This window comes from Barbus barbus, assembly GCF_936440315.1.
Source record: "Barbus barbus genome assembly, chromosome: 28".
NCBI classification, from domain to species: domain Eukaryota; kingdom Metazoa; phylum Chordata; class Actinopteri; order Cypriniformes; family Cyprinidae; genus Barbus; species Barbus barbus.
Genome location: NC_136756.1, coordinates 15,783,698 through 15,809,612, shown reverse-complemented (window position 1 = coordinate 15,809,612; position 25,915 = coordinate 15,783,698). Strand labels below are relative to the sequence as shown.

Genomic DNA, 25,915 nt, shown 5'->3' with positions numbered 1-25,915 from the left:
AGCAATAATGTAAGCGGCACTCAGAGCTGCCCAAACCACCAGGACAGATACGGACGATTATACTGGCTGAAATTCTGCCTGACGGCGTCGGAATGAGCAGTTTTTCCATTATTGATTATGACCCATCACTGAAGCTTCTGTAGTCTCATTCCGTGTCAGTTTAACATAATACACAAGGCTGTGCGCATAAATCCACATAAATATGTCCGGGCTTTGTTTTGCTGTCTGTTCTGATTGTGTTGTTGTTCTGCTGTTTGTCATGGTGGAGATTCCATTTTGGTAACAGTGGGACACCCATTTTCTCATCAATAATTCAGTCTTTTCCCATTAAAATCACGTTGTCTCTTGTTTTGTTTTTTGTTTTTCAGAGAAACTTATGCAGTTTGACACTAGAAAGCTGGTTTAGGGTGGGGCGAAAACATGCATTTTATGTTCTTAAGTGCTTAAATTGTACTACGATAATGATTCCTGCTTCGCCTTCCAAGAAATACCCTCTGCTTCGTCTCATAGATGTGTAATTTTTGCATTAAGTGTTTTTCTTTCTATTCTCGATTGGCTGCACGCTGGCTTGGCTGACATGGACATCTTTAGGGAGCTCGGGGGAGGAAGGCAACCAGGGCCGAATAATGAAGAGAAAACATTAGAAACTCCAGACTTGTGTATTTATTATTTTATATTGTGTATAGATATCTGTATTTTTGTTCTCCAGTTGTACTCTTCTTCTGTGAATGTAAATCGGAGCACTGTAGTTTTCTCTTTTTCATCCTAATTGCTACTTAATTAAATACTAGCACTTGTGTGCCCAGGAGCCTTTAGCGGAAGCCTAGCTCGTACAAACGGCTCTCCAACCATGGGCACTGGGAAGTTGCCAGTCATCAAATTGGATCACAGGCTCTTTTTAAATTGGAATCAGTGTTGAAGTATCAGAGAGATTGGATTGCTGACAGTGAGCAGAATTAAGGCAATAAACATAGCATCTGTCCAGGTTAAAGATGGAGCATGGTGGACGTTGTGAGGACTGTCCCTGAAATAGAAAGAGCGAGAAAGGGCTAAGTGGCATGCTTCCACGTCCGAACTCTCTTTGTTGTGTTCATGTGCAAGAACTGGCTCGGAGCTATACTAAACATATCTGCAGGTTTGAAGAATGAAGAGACCAGTTCACTTTATTCATGCTAGATGAGCATAATGGAATTGGTGTGCAAATCTAAAAACCATTATTACGTAAATTGTCTCATTCAATTCAATGTGCCAATTTACAAAAGAATGCCTTCACAGATGATTTACATACAAATTTGTTCCGCTTGTGTTTTATGAATGAGGCCCAAGTCAAGACTTTAATTCCTTGCATTATATAACAGCTGGTCACAATTATAATCATTATAGCCTAGCTCAGCAGCTTTCAAAGTTTCACAAAAATGGTATCCTACAATATAAAGGCAGCTTTGTATTTTCATATTATAAAGCAAACATTTTTCCTAACTAAATAATTGGCTTTTATATTGTCATTGTGTTAAGCAGATAGAAAATATTATCTGGAGAATAATCTGTATAAAATAACAAAATAGGTTATATGTATAATGGAAAATATATAATTTGTATTTTTACATTATTAATGTTACATATTATACAATACAGTTACTTATTATTCAAAATTCACCATAATATTACAACCTACGCCGGATATAGTGTCTTATTACATCACACCGCCTGTATTTCATTCTTCTTTCCTCTCTACATCCAAATAACAAGATAAAAATAGCCTTAGATAATAATGCAATCAACAGCACATAACAGCAGTGTAGGAATCCGCTTAAATCCATCAATCCATGACTCACAGAGTCTAAAACCAGCCAGATCCATCCCACACTAAAAAAAACTGATTATTTCTGTCTTACATAAACATTAAGAACATCTTTCATGTGCACTTGATAGGTTAAGATATGTTGTGGGGTAAAGACTTGTCCCTGATCAGCCCGGGCGGTAGATTAGAGGAGCTTTAGGGGGATGATATGGTGGTTGTGAGGGGTAATGTGGAATAGAGATTAAACAATGTGGACCTTTATCTTCTATTATACCATGTAGGACTTTTATAGTGCCTGGAAGGCCATCCATGGCCTTTTCTGAAGGTAATAGAAGCATTAAGCTTCTAATATCCAGTCTTACCAAATATCATCCAGTCATGTCCTATAAAGGAGGTTTAAAATATTAAATATACATGTCTGAAATTAAATTAAGAGGATAATTCACCCACAAATGAAAATTATGTCATTTACATCGTGTGATTCCTTGTCAAAAACTTTTTTCCCTTTTTTTTTTACTGTGGGACACCAAGGAAGGATGTTTTGAAATAATCATATTTTGTATTCTGCAGAAGAAAGAACCTATTGTTCAGCTGCTAGAGCATTTTTCTCCACTGACGGCCATTTATACCTGACCGGGTACGTCTAATAGGGACAATTTTGATGTCACGTTAACTCAAAGTATGGTTAAGAGACTATTTTGTTCGAAGGGACCATTCTGTACCTATTTAGAGTGGCCTATTTTCTGTTAAGAGAGACTTCGCTCTGCCTTGTTAGTCTTTTTGCTGTTCAGCTGATATTGAGTGTTTGAACAAGGTTGTACGCGAAGGTGGCTTGTGCAAATGTTCAGCTGTTCAGAGAGCTACTATCTGTGTACAACGAAAATTTCAGTTTGTTTATGGTGTAAAACTTATGTAGTGGGTAGAATCCAAGTAGTCTATCCAAATAGAAGAGGCCTGTTTTGTTTTTATTCTGACAGCATTACTCACACATTGCATGTCTTGTTCAATCTTCACATGGATTTAGCAGTTTGAGACAGTGCTGTGTGTGTATGTGTTATGATTACAGTCTACGGTGTTGCTAGAGGTTTCAGAGTCTTTTTTTCTGAGGCTCAGATTAGTTGTCAGTCTTGAGCTGTATAACCCTTCCCATCCTCCACTGGGAGTTAGCCCTGTCTGCGCCATCCTTAGTCACTTCGTGATCACAAGCCGCAATCGAATAGCTCCCGGGAGAGACAGAAAAGATTGTTAAAACTAGGACTGTAAGAGGAATGTGTAGAAAAACAGAAAAAAGACTATTGAGCTTAGAGGATTCTGGGCCCAGTTCTTTGTCATAATGGAAAGCATTGTCTGGGATGCAGTGGTGTTTTTTGTAGTTAATTACCTATGGCTTAGACAATTAATGAGCAGCAATCAATGCCAATAGGAAGCAGTCTCTGTTCACTGTACCTGAATCAGTGCCCTGAACACTTTGTGGTTTGTAAAAAAAGAAGACAAGCAATCTAACGCATCGATCCGACTAGAGATGTGCCAAACCTACCTTTAACAGCTTTAAAGTGATGGAACAGAAGGAAAAATACAGACAGTGTTTTCCACACAGGTGTTTCTTGGAATAAAATGTGGAATTGAGACATTAAAGCTGAACAATTGATGCATCTTTGACATTCTGGTGGAATAAGGGTAAAAGAGCTGTAGCATGAACTGCAGTGCAAATCAATAGTGGAACAGGTGCAGCTAGTCAGAATGTCATACAGAATGTCATCCGGCTCAGATTTTTGTGGCATATTGGATTTTAAATGCAACTTTAAATAAATAACAATTTGGACAATTACAAGCAAGCCTTTTAGCCTAAGAGTTAAATAAATACTATCTATCTATCTATCTATCTATCTATCTATCTATCTATCTATCTATCTATCTATCTATCTATCTATCTATCTATCTATCTATCTATCTATCTATCTATATTTGGCTGTTTGTTTGTTTGCTTGATCAATAAAACTGCATATAAATGCAAGGTGTAAACGGGAGATAAATCAACTTTTTTATATTTGTGACTTTATAAATCATTTGGCTTTTATGTTATGATTGTATTAAGTTTATAACATTATTATTATTATTATTATTATAGAATATTTATTATCAACTGACCAGTTGTGATTAGATCTCTAAAAATGCATCCTAATACGGTCAATGTCATTTAATATTTCAAATTTATGCAAAATTGTATATTTCACTGAGACTCTATCACACAGTTATGACTTTATTTATTCTGGTTGATTTATACTGTGTCATTATCTACCCATGTTGCTTGAAAGTCATTTGAGTATCAAAGCCTCTTACAGTGAAAAAGCATGATGGACACTGGCTGCCAATTTTGTTGTCCTCGTGCCATTGTCTTTTGATTTTCAAATCCCAATTTTGCACATTGTGTTTGCATTTACTCTCAACCTCAGTGGCTAGCGATGCCATTGCCTTCCCGAGGGCCATTTTTCTGTGCATGCATGAGCATGTGTTGAAGCGTGTGTGTGCGTGTACACGTGCTTGAGTGCCTGTGTAAGGAAGAGATTTGTGTATTACTTGGCTTAACACATGGCCTTGAGTACACTTTATACTGTGTGTATGATTCCCAGTAGCATTCGGCAGAGTAGAGTCATAAGATCATCTCATTCTCTCCAAATAACTTTTTATAAGGCATGGTTTGCTCATGAATGCCTCTGTGTGATTTCTAGGGTCAGGAAAGCCTTTGTCTCGCATAACCGGACTTTCTTACAACCAAGTCTAGTACCATTACTTTGGATTTTTAATGGCTGGTACATATAAAAACAATTGAAAACTGTATCAAAATTACATCAAAGGTGTCCTAGACTTCTGCAAGCATAGCACCTGCCAGTCAGAACGAAACTACCAGTTTGTGGGTGATCTGTAGGCTGCAGTTCAGATTAGAAGAGCCTGAACAAAAGAAAACAGTGAACAAAAACAGTAAAACTGCCAAATGTTTGTGAGAGAAGAGGATCACGTGATGTTTGGAGGTTATGAGGGGAAAAACAGACAGCTGCAGGAACAGTAGAGAAGAGCTGATGACAGTAGAAAGCCAATGGGTCAAGGTTCTATGTATTTGGTGAGATGTTCGAGTTTTCATTCAGCTCACCATAACCCCCTGACCTCTTTGGAAATCTTGGACGATGTCTCAGACTGTCTCTCTTTCCTCCGATGCAAACACTCAGGATTCTCTTTCTTTTGGTCCGACACACACACTCAACCCTCAACAGAGTCACATCTGCACACATGCTCCTTCTGAGTCTCAAGAACACCACTGTATTGGAGGAGTGGGCTGAATGCTCAGCGGCATTGAGGTGCACAATAAACTGCAGCTCATTCTCCAGAGAACATCGCGTTCTGAGAAACAGAGAGAGAGAGGGCCAAAGCCGAAAACGAGAGCGTCGCTGTCCTCACAACAACCCGGCCTCGCAGTTACCCTGTTCCAGTGATCATAGTAATGTCTACAGTGAAGGTAATGGAAACGTGGCTTGATAGTGCATGATCACAGCACTGCTGGATTTATTAGAGAGTGAACAGGACAACGGTTGCTTTCTCCAGAAGATGAAACAGAGGTTTGATAGTTGCTTTCAGCTTGAAATGATGAGAGGGACACATCATTCCCAACCGCTTCCTTTTCTTTCATTCCTCAGCGGCCGACCATCTGTCGCGGACCCACCATGGTGCAATCGCTCTTTTTCGACTCCCTATCAGCATTTTTTTCTTCACCTCTCTCTTTTCCTTCTGCTCTTTCCAACGTTCCTCATCCTCTCTTGTCTGAATCCTTCTCTATTTTCTGTCACATCCAAGCGTTCTGCTTTCTGTATTTGTCCTTCACACACATGCACATACACAGACACACGCACATTCACATCTTTCCAACTGAGTCTGGCTGCAGAGCTGCGCTCTCAGCTCACATGTACCTTTGTTATGTCAAATAAGCTCTCGGCCAGGAAACGGGGAAAATACGGAGTGATTATTTGCACTGAGTGTAAATAGCACCGGCCACACAGCATGGCTATTTGCACCCCAGTAGCCTGGTGGAACCAGACAAAACCATGAAAAATGCTATTTAAATTTCCGAGAAGTGGCCTGGAGGGTGCAGCATGCATTGGTGTTTTTACGCAGATGACCTGCGGGTCGAATGCGGCTTGTGACATTTTCCAAGCAGAGACTCTTTACCCCATGGTTTCCTGTCTCCGCTCTCTGTATCTTTGTACAAAAAAGCAAATAGCTCAGAAGTAAAATAGAAAAATACAAAAACGCTTTGCTATCATACTATTATAATATTAAATATTAATGTAACCTACTATAATATGCTATATCGCACAATGTTTTATCTCACAAACAATAGCGCTGTTGTTCCCTATATTGGTGCTATTCATACACCAACAGTTTTTTTATACAACAACAGTTTAATAAACAAGAAGTTAACATTGAGAAGAAGCCTACATTTTAGACATTCTAATTCATATACTATATATATATATATATATATATATATATATATATATATATATATATATATATATACACACACACAAACACACATACATATACATTATGTGTATGGGGTAGGTATTGGGTAGGATTAGGGATGTAGAATAAGGTCATGTAGGATAAGGCATTAATATGTGCTTAATTACTACTAATATTCTAGTAATATGCATGGTAATGGTAATTTAATTAAATGGTAATGGTAATTTAACACTTTATTTTAGGGTCTCTTAACTAGGTGCTTATTAGCATGCATATTACTAGAATATTAGCCATTTATTAGTACTAATTAAACGCATATTAATGCCTTATTCTACATGACTTTATTCTAAATTCCTAATCCTACCCAATACCTAAATTTAACAACTACCTTACTAACTATTAATTAGCAGTAAATTAGGACTTTATTGAGGGAAAAGTCATAGTTAATAGTGAATTACCAATTATATATATTATACTATATATATATATATAGTAACGGGGCGAACAAGACGTGAGACGTGCGGATCCATGTGCAAGGTTTTATTAATAAACATAGTCAAATAACAGGCAGGATTATCAAACAACAGCGAACAGGTATGGCACGGGCAAGACACAAGAGTATTCCTAGAACAAGCGGGGGTCTTTGATCGGCGAACAATATCCAACAGGGTGAGGCAGAGAGATAATCCAGGTAAACGAGCAGTGGTCCAAGAGAGGTGCAAACAGAGTCCGAACGGCAAGGCAAAGGGTTAATCCAGGAAACATGGGCAAGAATCGAAAAACACTAGAAAACACACAAGGCAAGGCAAGACAACAAAGAGGGTTCCGTATCGCAGCTAAAACTAGGAAAGTTCTAAACACAGAACAATACTGGAACTAAACAGAAAAACACAGAATGGCACGGTAAGGCAGCTAACAGTAGGGGAGTGCTATACGCAGAACAATACTGGACAGTCAGAGAAAGCAAGTCCAAGGCTGTATCTGAAATCGCCCCCTACACCCTCAAATAGTGCACAAATTTGAGGGGACAGCCATTTTAAGTGGTGTTGGAAACCATAGTGGATGTTCTCGAGTGCACTCATTCAATCCCACAATGCACCGCAAAAACGAGTGTATAACCGATGTACACTCAACGGCTAGAGAATCCCCAAAATGCACTGCGAGAGTCACGCGCCGAGTCAATTCCCGCGTCTCACCAGAAGATGCGCCCGCAGCTGAATCATCCATTCATTGATTTTAGAAGCACTCGTCCACGGCGTAATACAACACAGGTACAAATTAATTGTAAATTGACTATTAGAGTTTATACATAATTTCCGTGACAGAGTTCAAGATATATCCTTCAATCTTACTATTGTAGCTGCCCGTATCAAATGATTATTTAACAGCAAGCAAACTATGCAAAAGCGGCAGTCGTTCCGGTGCACTTAGTGTCAGAATTCACTCACTCGTTTTCATTCACTCCTTCAAGTGAACTGTATGAGTGGACTAATGTAGGGAATAGTGAATGAGGGTATAGGGGGCGATTTCGGATACAGCCCAAGGCTTATAAAGAGTGTGAGATAGTGTGTGATAATTTTCAGGTGTGAGCGTGATTAGTGGAATCAGCTGTGTGTGTCGTCAGTGCAATGGATGATGGGAAATGCAGTCCAGTGTGATGTGTGGTGTGAGAGTCAATATGATGGAGAGGCGACCTCTTGTGGCAGTCGGACGGAAGGCCACGAACCGGATTAGAACAAGTGACAAGTGACCTTATATATATTTGTGACATATATTAAATTTATATAGAGACACAGACACACAATAATAATTTTTTAGTATAATATTATTTGAACAGTATTGTATAATATATAATATGGCATTGTTGTGTGTATTACAAGACAAAATGTAAATATATATTTATAGTTACTCTACAATATAAATAGAATTTATATTGTAGTATAGTTACTTATAGTTACTCTACAATATAAATAGAATAATTTGTGTTATGTGATTTATGTCTTTTAGTATGCTGTATATAATATTCTCTCCTTTTATAAGGGGTAAAAAGTGCAGAGCGATAGCTTCAGAGCTGCTTGCAGTGAGTAGGGGTTGAGACCCATGTGTGAGGGTAATGGACTAATAGACTTGACATCAGATGATGCTTTGATGAGTGCTGTGGTGGACAGAGTGGTGATGTCACCTCCTGTTTTGTGTCGGCGATGGACATGCTGTAGAGGTTTCAGACAAATCAGCACTGAGCTGCAGGATGGCATGCTGCCAGAGAGAAGACACAACTCCACATCCATATTTATGACAAAGATGTCCTTACACACACTCACACCTGCACTTCTGATTAAAACACACACACAGACACACACAATGCTCTGCCCTTTCAATGTTTAAAATCAGTGAGCAAATATGTCCCTTGGAACCATTGCTCTGTTTGAAGAGTGGTTGCTTTTTTCTTGTATGAATTTAGCCCTCAGCCAAATCTGTTCAAAGCATCTCTTTTCTCTCTTCTTCAGCAAAGGTGCACTTCTCATAACCTCATTGTGGTTAAGTCAAAGTCTTTTGGCCCCATAAATGATCTTCCCACACTTACTCTTCCATAGCAGCTGCTGGAATTGAATACCTATAAGCAAAGTATAATGAAACATTGCATAACCTCAGTCAAAATAGGTAAATTTTTTGTTGTTATATTCAGAAAGGGTGTGTATGCCAACAACATTAGTCTGAATGAGAAGTTGACTATTTTCTATCATGAACAAGGTTTTGCAGTATTATTATTATTATTATATATTTTTATTTTTTCCCTCTATTACTTCATCATAAACATAAAAGAATCATAAACATAAAAACATAGGCTACTTCATAAATGTGGTCCGATCAAGATCACATCATTTTGATTTGTAACTGGTTATGAGAATTAACAGATTCTTTTAAATGATCTTGCTTTGGCCATTCTCTACAGATCTGCAGATCTCTAGATCTCACCTTCTCGTATGCCATGATCGGTCGATTATGTACAATTCATGCATGCTATTGGTCACACTACTTTTCAGTCATTACCTTAAGCAAGCATGAACACAGTAGGAAATCAAAGCCAGAACCTGGATATGTTAGGCAGTTCAGAAGTCTCAGCCACGGCATGTCTGGGAAAATTACATATACGTCACTCTGCAAACTGAAAGTTACATTTCTTTTTTACTTATACTGTTTTAATCATCTATTTGCCTTTACTGTTCCATTTAAATTAATCTGCAGTGCCCTCAATTAACATGAGGTTAAAATAATCGCATGCATTGCAATTATAAATAAATAGAAAATGAATTCTAATATAGTTTTAGATGGAATATAGCATGTGTGGGATGTTTCAATATATTACATTATTTTCCCACATTGTTGCCAACAGTAGCCTGCCATATGCTGCATCCACAGAATGGTTAAATCTCTAAACTATATTATGCTTAACAATGCTGAAAATAACTTTTTCTATTATGTCACATCGCACATGATTTTAATGTCTTTGTTCATCTATTTAATTATTTTATGATTTATTTTTTAAACATTACAAGTTAAATGACAGCAAATTTTACATCAATAGTTCTTTTCCAAACTACTTTGGACTCTTATTAAAAATTGTATCTGTATTTTAGAGTTGCCCTTTTATCTCTGTACTCTAATTTTCTGTCTCATTTCATAAGGACAAATATCTCTTTTAATTCTATTTTCATTGGCTGTACAGAATTATGATTTTTGCTTAGCTGAAATACATCAAAGTCCAGCGTTCTTTTAATTGCTGCATCTTGAAATAAACTCACAACATTTGATATCATTTATGTATGTCTGAGTTTAGATGGACCTTTGTAATTTTAGCTTCAGTTATATAAGATAGACGTTTCATTTAAAAACAACATTTCAACATTTATTGTAAAATACATTGTGTACCAATACTTCTAAAATAATAATAATAAAAGCTAGACTAAGTTCTGAATATCCACTGACCTTAAAACTGCCCTTTAGAATGGCAATTTTGTAAAATATATATTTTTTAAATGCATTTATTTATTTATTTGGCTAGGAATTAAGACCCACACACCATTTTCTGCTGTTCAAACAAATGATACAAAAAACTATGAGGAAAGGATGGCCTTTTTGTTTGAATATACAGTAAAATTGCATCATGTCAACTGCCTAGTTGATGAATCCCAAAGGAGGAGGGATTTGCATATTTTCTTCACATAAAGATGTTAGAGACAAGATCTGTGGCATCTGGTGCTTTGTTTTAATTTAGAAATCCCTGATTTCTTCCCTTTCTTTGTTTAATATCTCTCCTTCGATCACCGCAGAGGGGCTTTGTTCAGAGACCAGCCCTTAGACGAGATAAGAGGAGGCAGGTAAGTACGGAGACTTGCAGGGGAAAGAGAGAGAGCGAGAGCTAAAGAAGATGAATGGAGTTAGATGAAAGAGAAGGAGGAGAGGGAGGATGGATGCCGAGGAGATTTCTAATGAGTCACAGGTTGATTCCGTCCATGTTAGCATGTGGAGAATCACTCTTGATTAATGACTTCTTCAGTGCTTCAATCAGGGGTGAAACTTTGCAGATCTGGTCAGTCATATTGGAGAACACACAGCTACAGGCTCACAAAAAATGGATAAGAAACCATCTAAACCAGTCAGATCTCATTACCAGGTCTGGTTTGCTGGATTTTGCCACTTGTCAGCTTGGTAAACCAGCTGAACACCAACTAGTCCAGCCTATACCAGTTCAGGCTGTTATTTTCAGCAGGGAGCACACACAAGAACACCCTTTCAAAATAGGAACCCACTCGGTTTAACCGCAGGGATTTGGGAGTTCAGAGTAGTTTCCCTCAGCTCTTTTTTCACTTCATTCCTCCTTGACTTTTTCTTTGGCCGTGGTTGCTTTTCTTATACCTATCTTTTAAGTGCACAGCACTAGGTGTGCCTGCAGCACCGCATTGATTTGATCCTCTCGTATGCAGCCAGCTGGCGCGCTAACCTGCGCACGTGTCTTCATTACACAAACAGGCATACCGAAACAGATCCCGTCTATGCCGCGAGACCGTCCCTTCATCAAACACTTACATCCTGACATTTGGAGACTCTCCCACCTGGGACTGTTTGACTCGTTTTCCCTTACTGCGCAGCACATTTCTAAACAGCTCTCGCAGAGTGCGCTGGCAAACATCTGCCGCACAAGAAGCGTACTGAGGTTGTAGCAGAGATGGTTATTGGCATTTGGTTCCGTTTTCTTTGGGTGGAGAAATCTGGTTGAAAACATGGGATACAACTTGTTAAAACGAGAAAAAACAACTTCATTTACTAATCTACTGATATCTGACATGAAATACATTTATCTTGGATTCATAATGTAAAGTTATAAGTTTCAGAATTACCAAATAAATGTTTAATGTGTTATATTTCTCTTACAATGAAGCATTCAGAACTTTCTCTTACAATGAAGCATTAAACAATGAAGAATTAAATAATAATTAATAGAATAAAAGTGGCAGATATGTTGCTTACTTGTACAAATGAATCTGTGATTATGAAATACAGTGAATATCCACACTAGTGTGGTGACTGACAGCCACACATACACCTCAAAACATTAGATTCATCCACACTGAGGAGTCGTGGCGATGCACAAGCCATGTAAAGATGATAATGGCAATGATAATTATTGCAAATAACTGCAATTCCAGGTTTCAAACAGAGATGGCAATAATTAGGTCTTAATAACAGTTTAAGTACATATATAATGTATATACAATAGGCCTGTAGTGCATGAACTTGTTTGTGCATTCCACGCAGACCATCATTACACCATTAGGGGACAGCAAGTTTGTTTGTGAGCCGCCATTGAATCATTTGCTCAACCGATTTGTTCATAAGCATCGATTCATGTCTTTACGAGAGAGTCATTGAATGATTCATTTAACCAATTTGTTAAAAACACTGATTCATTTAGGAAAGTAACAAGTCTCTTAATGAGGGTTTAATTGTCTAAATGCATGTTAATAAAACATATGCATGTAATAAAAATAATTTCATTAATTTATTATATTTGTATATTTTTTGCTCTCGTAACGTTTAATGAAAGTATTATCAATACTAAATCTTACAGTGAAATGCTTCTCTCTAGTGACATATGGCAGATTTCATCAATTGGTCACATTTATTTTAAATATAAATAAATAAATAAATAGCAATTTGGTGTAACATGCACCAATTAGCCTCTCACAATAACACCAAAAAAATGACAATTATTCCATGTTCTCTTTAAGTGTGTAACTTGCTGAAATTATAAATAAATAAATTGCTCAATATTACACCATGAGGGAGACATTGCTAACAAATTCTCAGTCCTCCCCAAAATGGTTTCACGCTCACTGGGTAATTCGAGAACAATGTCCAGCACTTCTATCTCTAATTAAACAACTGATAAGTATCTAATTCCCAAAGAAGCAATTGAAAACATTACAATATGAGCTGAAGACAAATCTAAAGATATCTAATATCTATTTGCTCTAAGCCAGCACTGTGCCCAATTCCTTCTGATGATAAGAATGAAACACCTTTCAGTGGCAAGGCTAAGCTAGAGAGAGAGGAAGGAAGGATGAGTTGCGAATCTTCCTCATAAAAATGACAGCAGCAAAAGCCTCCACTATAAAAAGAAAAGCCAGTGCTCTCCTGGGACAAATTTATCTGGAGTGCTCAACGGTGTTAGATTTTCAGGGGAGAGAAGGGTCTCTCTCTCTCTGTGTGTGTGTGTGTGTGTGTGTGTGTATTTGTGTGCGTGTCTAAGTGGTGACAAGAAACATTTAGGACTCCTGAAATAGACCGGTGTGAGAGGCCACAGGCTACGTGCTAAACCAGATCTCTCAACATTTTTTTCCCTGTGTTTCTTTGTCTTCAGCTTCATCTCTCCTGCTTTTGCATGTATTTATAAATCCGAAAAGGTGTATTTATTCAAACTAGGAGTGAACAAATACACCCACAGGTATGAGCAAGGGAGGATGTGAGCATGTTGGGAGAAAAAGTAGAGCGAGCATGACAGCAGCAGCTGAAATTTACATTAGGTTTCGCTCATGTTGATCTGTCAGGAGTCTGTGGGGTCTCTCAGATGGGATTTGTGTGTTGCACTATGGACTTGCTAAGACTTGCACATCCTTAAGTTATTGGGAACTCAGGACTGCATGAGAGGTCCAGAAATAAAGATTTTGATGCAGTGATGTCCAATGCACATATGAATTATGCTGTATGTTTTTTTATGAATTGGCTGATTGATTGATTTGAACTTTAGTTATTAACTTTAATTCGCTTGTTTATAAGATCTGAATATGGACAAATAATAAATAAAATGATAATTCTTAGACTGTTAAACCACTGTTCAAAAGTTTGATGTTGGTATGTTATTTTTATTTTTTATTTTTTTAATCTCTTCTCCTTAAGTTTCCATTTATTTGATTAAAAGTATCTAAATAAATTGTAGTAATGTTAAATATTTTTACAATATTAAGTTTTATTTCAAATACCCATGAGCGCAATTTTTATGTTTTCTATTTTAATATATTTTAGATTGTTATAATATATAAATTAATATTATTTTATTATATTAACATATGATAATATTATTTGTATAATTTAATTTAAAAGCTAAATTTTCAGCAGCCATTACTCCAGTCTTCAGTGTCACATGACCCTTCAGAAATCATAGTAAAATATTAATTTGGTGATAAAGAAATGTTCCTTATATTGTCAATGTTGAAAACAGTTTTGCTGCTTAATATTGTTGCGGAAACGGTAATACTGTTTTCTTTATTCTTTGATGTATAAAAAGTTAAAAAGAAAAGCATTTATTTGAAATAAGTATAATATTATGAATGTCTTTACTATCCCCTTTTGTATCATTGCTTAATTAAATTAGTTATTTCTTTAAAAATAAAACGTTATTTAAATTGTATTAGAAATACCAAAATTGTATTCATGTAAAATATTAAAAGTGTTTGTTTTGATGTTTATGAGAGTAATGAATAAAGATGAATTGATTTAGAGTCTCCCAGATGAAATATTTGTTCTTGTTATTAAAGGGAAACTTTAATGTTTGTGCATCAGTTGAATGTGGAGGGTACTTCAGGTACTAATTTGGGAGATATGTCAGAGACTTAAACACTATTTGTCTGCTTTGTATTTTTAATTAAATGGAAATGAACAGTGCATAACTTATTTATAATCAACACAATCACAGTTAGGTTGGGAAGAAACATATTGAACATGAATTACTTATGCTAAATTACACTAATTAACAGTAAACATCCTAACTGAGTCAACTTCAAAAACACAGTGATAGAAAGCACTCTTTATGGAATTTCGTTTTATCATTAAAAAAGCTTTTTTTAACTAATCCAACATATTGTAGATAAGCAATTCTCTCTGAAATAAATCAGGCTTAAGAATAAAGAGAGTAAAGTTAATGCCCTTAAACGGAATATCACTGTTTACTTAAAAAAAAAAAAAAAAAAAGTCTTTATTTTAATTTTAATTGAACATTATTGCAATGTGTTGAAAATGTCAGGGAATAATGCAGTCCCTGGTGTGAATTTGTGCAAATATAAATGCTTGTGTTTTTAACTTCAATTGAAGGTTTAATATTCAAGACTTAACGGTCAAGACTTGATGGGATCATATGTAATCAAACAAATGGCTAAATTATAAGACTTCATTTGTAATGATTGATCAATGCAGCCTGTCGCTAACATAGTTAGCAAGACCTACGAGGAATGTGGATCACTGACAGATCATAGCACTAATTCACAGAAGTGCTTTAATAAGTTAGGATTAGCATTTCCATTTTCAGTCAGTCCAATCCATAACGTGGGGCAGTGCAAAACGCTCTACCTCATTAAACAAGATCTTATTAACTGGAGCTCGGCTTATTCAGCTTAAAACTTGTGCATTTAATCAATTAAGTTGCATGCGTTAAGTTAATCATTATAATTCCACACATTTTGTGGGATCAAATGTGAATGTTTCATTATGGTATAGTTTTAGAATGATTGGCAATTCCTTTTGATTTGCAGAGTTTAAATGGACTGTTTTAAAAGAAGCATGTTTTCAATTAACTCATAACTCATAATTAACTCAACTCAAAATCTTTCTTTCTAACTGGTTGATCCACAGATCACTTTCATTCTCAAATGTTGCTAGCATTTTATTGAGGCCTTAAATGTATAGTCCATCCAAAAATTAAGATTTTGTAATGATATCCTTGTTATTTTGTTCCCAACCTGAATTTCTTTCTACTGTGGTCATAAAAGAAGATATTTTAAAGAATGTTCGTAACTAAACAACTAAACATGACTTCTATGGATAAAACACACAGTGGAAGTTAATTGGTACTGAAACTTTGGTTAAGAATTGTATTCAGCCGAAAAAAGAAATGCATACAGATTTGGAATTATATGAGGGTGAGTAAATGATCTTAAGCAAATGATTTTCATTTTTGGATGGACTATCCCTTTAAGTCAAGTAATGTGTTTTTTTTTTTCAGAACAAAAGTAAAATAATTTTAAATATTCAACATTTACACAAAGATTACTTTGATACCAGACATGCTTATCATCAAAGCTTCAAAAAGCTAGTATCGACATTTCTGAAAAATATCATGTTGCTTCTTATATATTTCATGACAATTTCAAAGTGAAATGTCTAGTGAGGGACAGTAAAGGTGCATTCAGTTTTATTCAAAACAGATGAACTTGAATCTGGTAACAGTTCATTACGTTGGTTGTGATGCGTATTGCGGCAGTCCGTAAATTAAATGTCAGGTAAGTGGCTCTAAAAGGTTAATGCATTTGAACATAATGTACCACCTACCCTATACCTAACCGACAGTGTTAACCAAAACAAACGTAAGATGAAAACCGTTCTATTTTAGCTTGCTTTTACTATACTTTGATCTCCTTTGATGTTGATCAGAGTTCATGAAAGCGCTCTGCATTGCAAGTGTAGTGCTGTACCAGGTGAGCTACCAAGCAAGTTTACTTTGTTAGAAAACCACACATATAGTATAGTTTCAAAAAAACACACAGTAGGTAGAGGAAATTTTTTCCAATGAACCTCAATTGTCCATTTCATCTCACAGTTTGCTTTTTCAGCACTATTGTTTGCGTCTTCCCTTCCTTTCATTCTGCCCCTGGTTGACACTTTCATTTCTTTTTTTCTTTTTTTGCCGGAGTTGGCAAAATTAGACTGCTCCATGGCCCACTTCGACATGCTGCATTTTACCTTCCCCAACTTCAGTTATGCTAAATAAAATTAGTCAAGTGAGATGAATGTTCATGTCTGACATCAGCTTTACTGCACATCCGGGAGCCACAAACTGAACAAGGGCAAAAAGGGTGAGGTTATTCGGGGGAGGGACTTTCATTTCTTTGGAAATAGATTTGTGCTTCATTATAAAATGATGTTATGCAGTAGGTTGTTGAGTGTAATTATAGAAATCGCTGCACCAACTTTATCAGAATAGTCAAGCATTAAAGCATTTATGCAGCAAAAAAAAATGAAGTAACCAATCAGCACTCTTAAAGCTGCATCTGTGCTGATGAGCATTTGTTTATGCAAACCATATAAGTGCTTATGAATGGAATGTTTATCAAATTAAAATTTCAAAACTAAGTATTTATACTGAAGAATGCTGGTTTCCTTGTGTTTTTCCATAAACACCCTAGCCTGTGTGATAGACTCCCAAATGTTTTTTTGTCTGATGGTATTCAGATGGGAGAGTCTCTAAAAGTGCTGAATTGTTAATGAAGCTCTAAGTGGAAGGGAAATAATCATATTTGCACAGTTGTAATTAAAGCTATTGGTAAAGACATATTGATCGCCACCACCTTTGGCTGCCAGCCTGTGATTACACTCAGGGATTGAGCCATAAAATATATTTCTCCAAGATGGCAAGCCACATGGTTACTTGACTGAATAAAATAGAACTTGACTGGTGTCATAGAAAATTGAAGAACTTGAGAACTATGTTCTTACAGTACCTTATGTAGGGATTGGTCACAATAGTAAAGTAGCCTATCTACAACCTATCTACATTGTTTATTTTCATTTTTATGTATTTAATGCTGGTGGCTTAATTATCATGCTAACAGTGTGCTGTGTTTTAGCTGTTAAACAGTTTGAAAGATTAAACTCTCTCAGAAAGTTGCATCTTTTATTTAATCTGCTTCATCTGCTGTAGAAACCTACTTAAGCTAACCTGCTTTGCTGGTCTTAATAGGGTCTCCCAGACTGGTCTGCACTTAAAACTATAGCTCACCCAAAAATTACAATTCTGTCATCATTTACTAACCCACATGTTGTTCCAAACCTTTATGGCTTGTTTTTTTTTTGGAACACAAAAATATATTTCGAAGATTGTATGAATGAATAAATAACAGTTTTGGTTACCATTGCCTTTTTTTGTATAGATAAAACACAGACATTTCTCAAAATGGTCTTGCAAGTGTTTATCCAGTTTAACTAGGCGGCAGCTGGTCTTCATGAACAACTGATAACCAACCAACAGACCAGACTGTCTGGGTTTAATAACTATAAAGTTTTAATAAAAGTTGTCCACAACACAACAATCACAACACAGAGCAAAAGTACAATTGGAATTACTTCTAGAACATTATTTTTTCAGCTGATAAACAATAAAAACAGCCAATCAGAATCCACTCAAGTTTAAAGACCTTGAACATTTAATGCTATACATGACAACTGCAGCATGCGCTTAAAATGAACAGAACATTATCATCCCTTGGCGGACACTAATTTGCTTATCTTTACAATTATCGCTCTTGGTGTGAATGTGCCTCAAGACCAGCAAACCAATAAAGAATGAGTAAATAAATAAATGTAAAGTTTCTCACATTCCCATTTTATACTGTTTGTCGGAGACCATTAAAACAAATATGTGTACTGTCGTATGATTTTGTTACTAAGACTGTCAGCTATTATTTATCATTTTGTGAAGTTCTGAAAAGCTAAATCAGATGAACGTAAGATTAAGTTATTATAAATCTTGTTTCCTCTCTCTCTCTCTGTCGCCCACAGCCTGCGAGTTGATGAACAGAGGTATCTTAGCCTTGGTCAGCTCTATTGGCTGTATGTCCGCGGGGTCGCTGCAGTCTTTATCTGACGCAATGCACATCCCGCACCTCTTCATCCAGAGGGCAACCACGGGCACTCCTCGCTCTAGCTGCCCGCCCACCAGTCACAACCAACCAGACGACTACACTCTCTTTGTCCGGCCTCCCGTCTACCTAAATGACGTCATCTTCCAAGTGGTGATGGAGTACACCTGGCAGAAGTTCATTATCTTCTATGACACTGACTATGGTGAGTAGTTTCAATTTATGGATGTAGTAGTAAACGGCCTTAAGGAGCTCTCTCACAGTGTGTCCAATCAGTGACCCCACATTAACACACCCTTATTACCACCACCGAGAGGAAATTATACAGCATTATTACCTCCATTGCTCATTATGTGTTTAAGGCAATTTTCTGAATGTGTTTGAGACAAAGTAGCATGACTTTGAGTGAGGAAAAAAGATTCTGGTCATTCACGGATTAACCACAGAGCCAACTGAGCTGTTTCCCACAGGCCTTTAAGTCCAAGAGGCCTCAAGCTGTTATTCATTTTTATTTTTATTTTTTTAAGCAACCATCTTCCCTTGAGCTTTTACCCACTGCATTTCATAGTGTTCCTCTTAGTCTTGCAATGCATTTCACTGACTGAACAAACTGGGTAAACACGTTAAACATGTTTCTTGATATGGCAGGTTTTGACGGGAGCAGAGTAGATGAGGGTGAGGATTTGCCCGCAGATGCAGTTAGTCGGGCAGTTACCCAGCTACAAGATTAAAACCATTGTCATTGATCAAGGTGCCTGATATTTTCCACAATCTTAAAACTAATTACCCACATCAGCTGGAGAAAGATTGATGGGAGGTAAAACAAAGCATGTTTTAAAATGGATGTTGAAGTGAAAATAAAAATACTAAAATGTTTTTGAAATAGATTTATTTTGTATAAATATTTACATGTTTATGTGGTTAATAATAAAAAATGCACTGCAATTGCACTTTTAGTATACTAAACTTCTATACTTAAAGCCTGCTAAATTGGAATAACTACTGTAATTTTGTTCTTATTGCACTTTAAATGTGTATTAGTGCTGTAGTCCAACTAAAGACATACTGATATTTGAAAGTGGAACTACTGCAAGCATATATCAGGTACACTTTAAATATCTTGCATTTAAAGTCTGATACAGAAATCCTTATTAACAGTGATATTAAAATGTGTTTTAATATCACTGTTAATAAAGTTATACTCCAAATAAAGTTTATAGTTATTTATAGTAACTATAATTATAGTTTTATCAGGGTTCCTATGGGGTTTGGAAAAGTATGTAAAAAAGAAAGCAGAGTATGGACTTTGGCATCTATTTAGTTTTTATAATAGAAAATTAGGAATGTAATGAAAATAAATGTATTGTTCAAGAAGTGAGATTTCATGGCAGGTGTTTAGTGATTCTTTAGAGATTGTCAAATATGCACTTTTGATTATGCAAAATGGAGGTAATAAGCATTTTGGGTTTGTTCTCACAATATTATTAGCATCGTATTATATAGCCTTAGGGACCTTTGCAAAAACAAAAAATATGCAGACTTTTATGTGCACACGAGAAACCATAAAATTTAGCATATAGGACAGTGCACAATGAGCCACCTATACTTCTCACTTCTTCACAGCGATGCCATAGAAGAACCATTTTTGGTTCCACAAAGAACCATTCAGTCAAAGGTTCTTTAAAGAACCATCTCTTTTTATAATCTGAAGAACCTTCTTTCGCCGCAAAGAACCTTTTGTGAAACAGAAAGGTTCTTCAGATGTTAAAGGTGTTTTATGGAACCATTTAGACAAAAAGGTTCTTCTATGGCATTGTGAAGCACCTTTATTGAGTGTATTGTGCCATCAGCCCATTTGGCAGTGTGGTTTCTTGGCCTCCACAAAGTATGCGTTAAAGAGACCTAAGGCCTTGAAATATATCCAAATATAAAGCTGAAAATAATGCTCTATGAACCATTTATGTTAAATATGTTCTGAAAATCTACTGAGAGTTTTGGAAATTTGAGTCTGGAAAATTTGTAGGAACCCTGTTTTATATCAATAAGTCTTAAAGTGATATATCAATAAACATTTTAATGGATTTGTAGAATACTTAGTATGAAATAAATGTAATTGAAATAAATTATGATGGTTTTTTTTTTTTTTACTAGGGTACAGTGTTCAATCAACAACAAATAATAGTTATTTATTGTGAATTTTATTTGTTGTGCAGTACTGCCACCTATTATCAACTAGATACTGACGCTCAAATAATATGTGTAGGATAAACATGATATTCTGTATAGTAGATGAAAAACAATATGCAAACAGAGTCGTGTGTCCAAATTCATAAACCAGTAGATTCTGAAGTATGGACACTTTGATAGACACTATACTATCCCATGAAGCCAAGGTAAGGATTTGTGAATGACAGTGATGTGACGCAAATGACACTGGTTGGTCACAACAATGACAAAATAACAATTGTAGTACATCCGGTTTAGATTCATACACACATTCACACTATATAAAAGATGCTTTTATAACAGCTGCAAAGTTATTAAAATAAATACCTGCAATATTGGACGCAGCCATGCAATGCTAAAAACAAAGCATCTTAGCAGGCAGCATAATTAGAAGATCTGCTTTCTGGAACACATAAGATGCCTTAAAATCCTGCCTGCATAGGTAGTTTACTACATTTTGGAACAGAGCATTTGTGTTTGTCAGTGGGTTAAAGAGAAAAAAGGGAGCACGATATAAGATGGTGGAATAGAGTGTAGTTGTGTGTGAAAAAACTCCATGGTTGATGGTCCCTCTGGAGGGCACGCTCCGCTGCAGCAGGTTAAGGTGCGGATGAATAACTACCTGTCCCTGAAGACAAACGGATATGATTTCAGCCATGTCCGGAGGACCATGTGCCCTGGGCAGCTATTTAGTAATGAAGCCTTAGAGATCCTCTCCCCTCCTCCCCGCCGTAAGTCTGTGGAGAGCTTGACCAGTGACTCCAAAGATAGAGTCCTCGGACATTTGATTAGCTGGTCACTGAGCAAGAGATCTTTCAGAGAGAACAAAGTGTTCCTAGATTGCTTTGGCTTTTTAAGATGACTTGGACAAAAGCGAGTTCATTGGTAAACTGATTGTGCCTCCTTGGTATCTCTTATTTTTCAGGACTAGTGGTGCTGGCAGAAGTCGCAAAAAAAAGAAGCTAAATCAGTTTGCATTCTGAGGTTTCCCTCTCTATGTTAAGTATCCTCTGCTGTAAAATTTATTCTAGACGACTTCATAAATTGAAGTGATTTTTCCCAATTAGGAGAGGCTTTCAAACTTTTTGATGCCAAGGAATTCCAAATATGTTGATCTCCTTGCGATCCTATTTGCTAAAATATAAAGGCAGCTGTGTATTTTTCCTATTAAAGGAAGAAACATTTATACTGTGTGTGTGAAAAATATTAAAGGTTATATTATAAAGACAATGTCTGCTAAATTAATTAACTGGCTTTTGTATTATTTGAAATGATATGCATCATTAACAATTGATTTGGGTTTCTTTTTTTCTTGCTAAATATATACTGATTTAAAGTCTGGGGTCATATATTTTTTAAGAAAGAAATGTATACTTTTATTCAAAATAATGCATTAAATGGATCAAATTGATTATTTTTTTTAACTCTCACTATTTATCAAAGAATCCTGAAAAAAGACACTGTATTGAGGTTTCCACACAAAATTAAGCAGAACAACCATTTTCAACTTTTTGGTATTTTTGTTATAGATGTATTTTTGAGCAACAAATTAGCATATTAAATTGATTCTGAAGGAACATGTTACAGATGAAGACTGGAGTAATGGCTGCTGACAATTCAGCTTTTAACAAAAAAATTAATAAATCAATAAAAAAAATATGCAGTATATTCACAGATTAAAATGAATATAAAAAAATCTAATATTTGTGGATTGTAGAAAATGTATATAATGTATACTGTATAACCGGTTGGTGCATGGTAGTCCTGCTGATTGATCAATCTTTGTGACTTTCAAAGGGTCTGAATTGATAGCATTTTTCGGTCACACTTTATATTAGGTGGCCTTAACTACTATGTACTTAAATAAAAAAATAAGTACAATGTACTTATTGTGCTCATATTGTATTGCAACACACTATTGCTGCTACTGAGGTGGGATACGGGTAAGGTTAGGGACAGGTTTGGTGGTATGGGTAGGTTTAAAAAAAAAGTCGTGACGTATTGTCAAGTATGGTGACCCATACTCGAAATTGGTGCTCTGCGTTTAACCCATCCAAGTGCACACACACAGCAGTGAGTAGTGAACAAATGCACACACACACACACACACACCGTGAACACACACCCGGAGCAGTGGGCAGCCATGCTGCGGCGCCCGGGGAGCAATTGGGGGTTCGGTGCCTTGCTCAAGGGCACCTCAGTCGTGGTATTGAGGGTGGAGAGAGCGCTGGACATTCACTCCCCCCACCTACAATCCCTGCCGGCCGGGGACTCGAACCCGCAACCTTTCGATTACGAGTCCGACTCTCTAACCATTAGGCCACGACTTCCCCTAAGGGTGGGTTAAGGTGTAAGGGATGGGTTAAAAGTGTAATTATAAAGGCATTTTTAAAAATATAAGTACAATGTAAGAACATGTATGCACACAATAAGTGCATTGTACCAAATTATTAATTTAAATGTAAGTACATAGTAGTTAAGGCCACCTAATATAAAGTGGGACCCATTTTTCTGCTATCCATGATTCTTTGCAATCATGTTACATCCTTTTAGAAGGTATTTCAAAATGCACACTTCTATCTTAACTGACATTCATCTGCAGAGTTATGTAGGTCCCCTAGTTGGCTCATAATCTCCAATAATCTGTTTAACAACTTCATTTATTTATTTATTACAGTGCAGCTGAAGACAAGTAAATGTAAGAGAAATGGAGAGAAAATACAACCAATTGTTAATTACTTAATTCAGAGAAAATGTAAATAATATTTGCATATAGTATGATGTGTACAATTTGTAAAAGTCAAGTTCTAATTTGAATTCCTGTTCTGAATGTAGATTATGCAAGTAGGTAATAGAGACATGTGTTCAACATAATGTGTTGTCTCACTGCTTAAGGTGAAGTCTGTGACCTCTAATACGATTACCACCTTCCATAAATTCAGTCTGAATAGCTATGGTGTAGCACTTATAATATTAGAATAACCTGTCTAGCACTTTGCCAGACCAGGATAAGGTTAATTTAATGTGCAGCAAGTCCAAATGAGATGATTTCATGGTTAACAGACATGTGGATGAAAAAGATAAAGGAAATTGAGTCCCTCTTTTGAAGAGATAATTAATAATGATTTAGGCCAATGACTCTATTATCCTCTCACGATAACCAGTCACCCTCTGTATTGTAGGGTGGGTCAGAAGTAAGAATATGTTAAATTGTACATTTCCTCTTTTCCTTATTGACGACAAACATTCCTTAATGTAGTTTTCAAAATATACAGCCGTCTTGAAGCAACATGCTGGTCCAAGCTGGTCTTTTCATCAGGGACATTCTCTATCTCTTTGTCTCTGTCTGCCTTTTTCTCTCTCAGCAAGACGAACTGTGACATGAAGATTTGTTTTTAGCCCCCATTGTCACTCGCTAGTGTCGTAAAGCTTACTGGAAACATTAAACACAGTAGAGAGGATGCAGCTAGTGGGAGATTCACAGCGTGAGAGCTCACTCAATCAGCGCTCAGCTGCAGGCCTCAGATCCGGTCCTTTGGATTCTGCTCACAGTTCCTACCGGGCCACATATGACTGTGTCACTCAGAGCATCTATCTAGCTCTGGAATTTGATTTAAAGAACTCCCATCAGACAAAAATAGTGCCGGTTCCCTCTAATCAGTAATCAGTAGACCGAACCGGAAACTGGCATGTATTGACTCGTGTCAAGCTTTTGAGTGACTTAAATCTTAGGCAGGGGAGGACGTACTCTAATCAAGCCCAGCACCAGTTGATTTCTCTGGTAGAAGTAAACTGAAAACTTTAGAGGAGTAGTTTGGGACTTTTATGACCCCTTTTCACTGTTCCCAATTAGCAGAGGCTTTCAAACTTTTTGATGCCAAGGAATTCCAAATATGTTGATCTCCTTGCGATCCTATTTGCTAAAATATAAAGGCAGCTGTGTATTTTTCCTATTAAAGGAAGAAACAATTATACTGTGTGTGTGAAAAATATTAAAGGTTATATTATAAAGACAATGTCTGCTAAATTAATTAACTGGCTTTTGTATTGTTTGTGTTTATCATATCAAAGCCAAAATCTGGGAAATATTATTCTCTGTACTGTTAGATGAATAAACTAGAAGAGAAGATAAAACCAATATGTTTTGTTGTAATTTGTAACATGCTGTGTTCTTGAACATTGCATATTGCAAGATTGAGAGATTTACTAACACATTAATACACAAGTGGTCAGAATTGTTGGTACCCTTGGTAAATATGATCAAAGAAGGCTGTGAAAATAAATGTGCATTGTTAATCCTTTTGATCTTTTACTTTTTTTTAAATCACAAAAATCTAACCTTTCATTGGAGAATAAGATTTTAATTTGGGGGGAAATATCATTATGAAATAAATGTTATGCTTCCTAGGAAGCAAAGAAATTTGATATCATTTAAAGCAAGGACAAATTGTTATGCCACTTCTACCATTTATTTTGGTATAGATTGATCAGTGAATATAAGGTGGAGGTTTAGGGTCTTTTTTTGTAGTTACACTTGCATATTTCATAATTTTCTTTTTTTATTGTATGTGAAAACATGCACGTATATTTGTGTATGTATAGACAGATGTATATGTATATGTGTGCATATGTATATTTTTTATTATTATTTGGTGTAGTATTATTGAATATGTTTTGAGCATTTGTTTTTTATTTGTATTTTTGTATTTTATATTTGTTTTTCTTGCAATTTTATCTTTCAGTGTACTTTCTGCATTAATTCAATCTCATTATTGCTTAGCAGAAAAATAAATAAACTTCATATAAGGACAGACATATACTTAAACTTTATTTTTAGAAATATTTATATCACAAAATGACACTACTGCTCAAAAGTTTGGGCACAGTATGATATTATTGAAAGAAATAATTATTATTCCCAAACAGTTTTCAAACAGTCTTCAGATAACAGAACAACTTTTCAGTTTGAAATCAAAGTTTAGCTAGTTAGCACAGGTCCAGTTCATAGGTGACAGTTAAAATATATACATTGTAAGCTGAATTAAAGCATCTGCCAAAAGATTAGTTTAACCGTAATTTTCCACAAGATGACGCAGAGCTATTAATCAGAGTGCTTTGTGTGAAAGTTATTATTTTAAAGTTGAGCACAGTAACATATGCTGGTAATGCTTAGAGTTCAAACTGA

The 25,915-nt window shown here is 36.0% G+C and overlaps 1 protein-coding gene across 1 annotated transcript in view; it reads left to right on the top strand.

Moving 5' to 3' along the window:
• Positions 1-25,915, top strand: part of LOC306848013 (glutamate receptor ionotropic, delta-2) — a gene marked incomplete at both ends in the record, with an annotated part of 396,902 nt that overhangs the window by 187,055 nt on the left and 183,932 nt on the right. Inside the window, one exon of the mRNA XM_079382321.1 lies at positions 18,425-18,709. Coding sequence (XP_079238447.1) covers positions 18,425-18,709 — 285 coding nt within the window. The remainder of the gene's footprint in view (positions 1-18,424; positions 18,710-25,915) is intronic.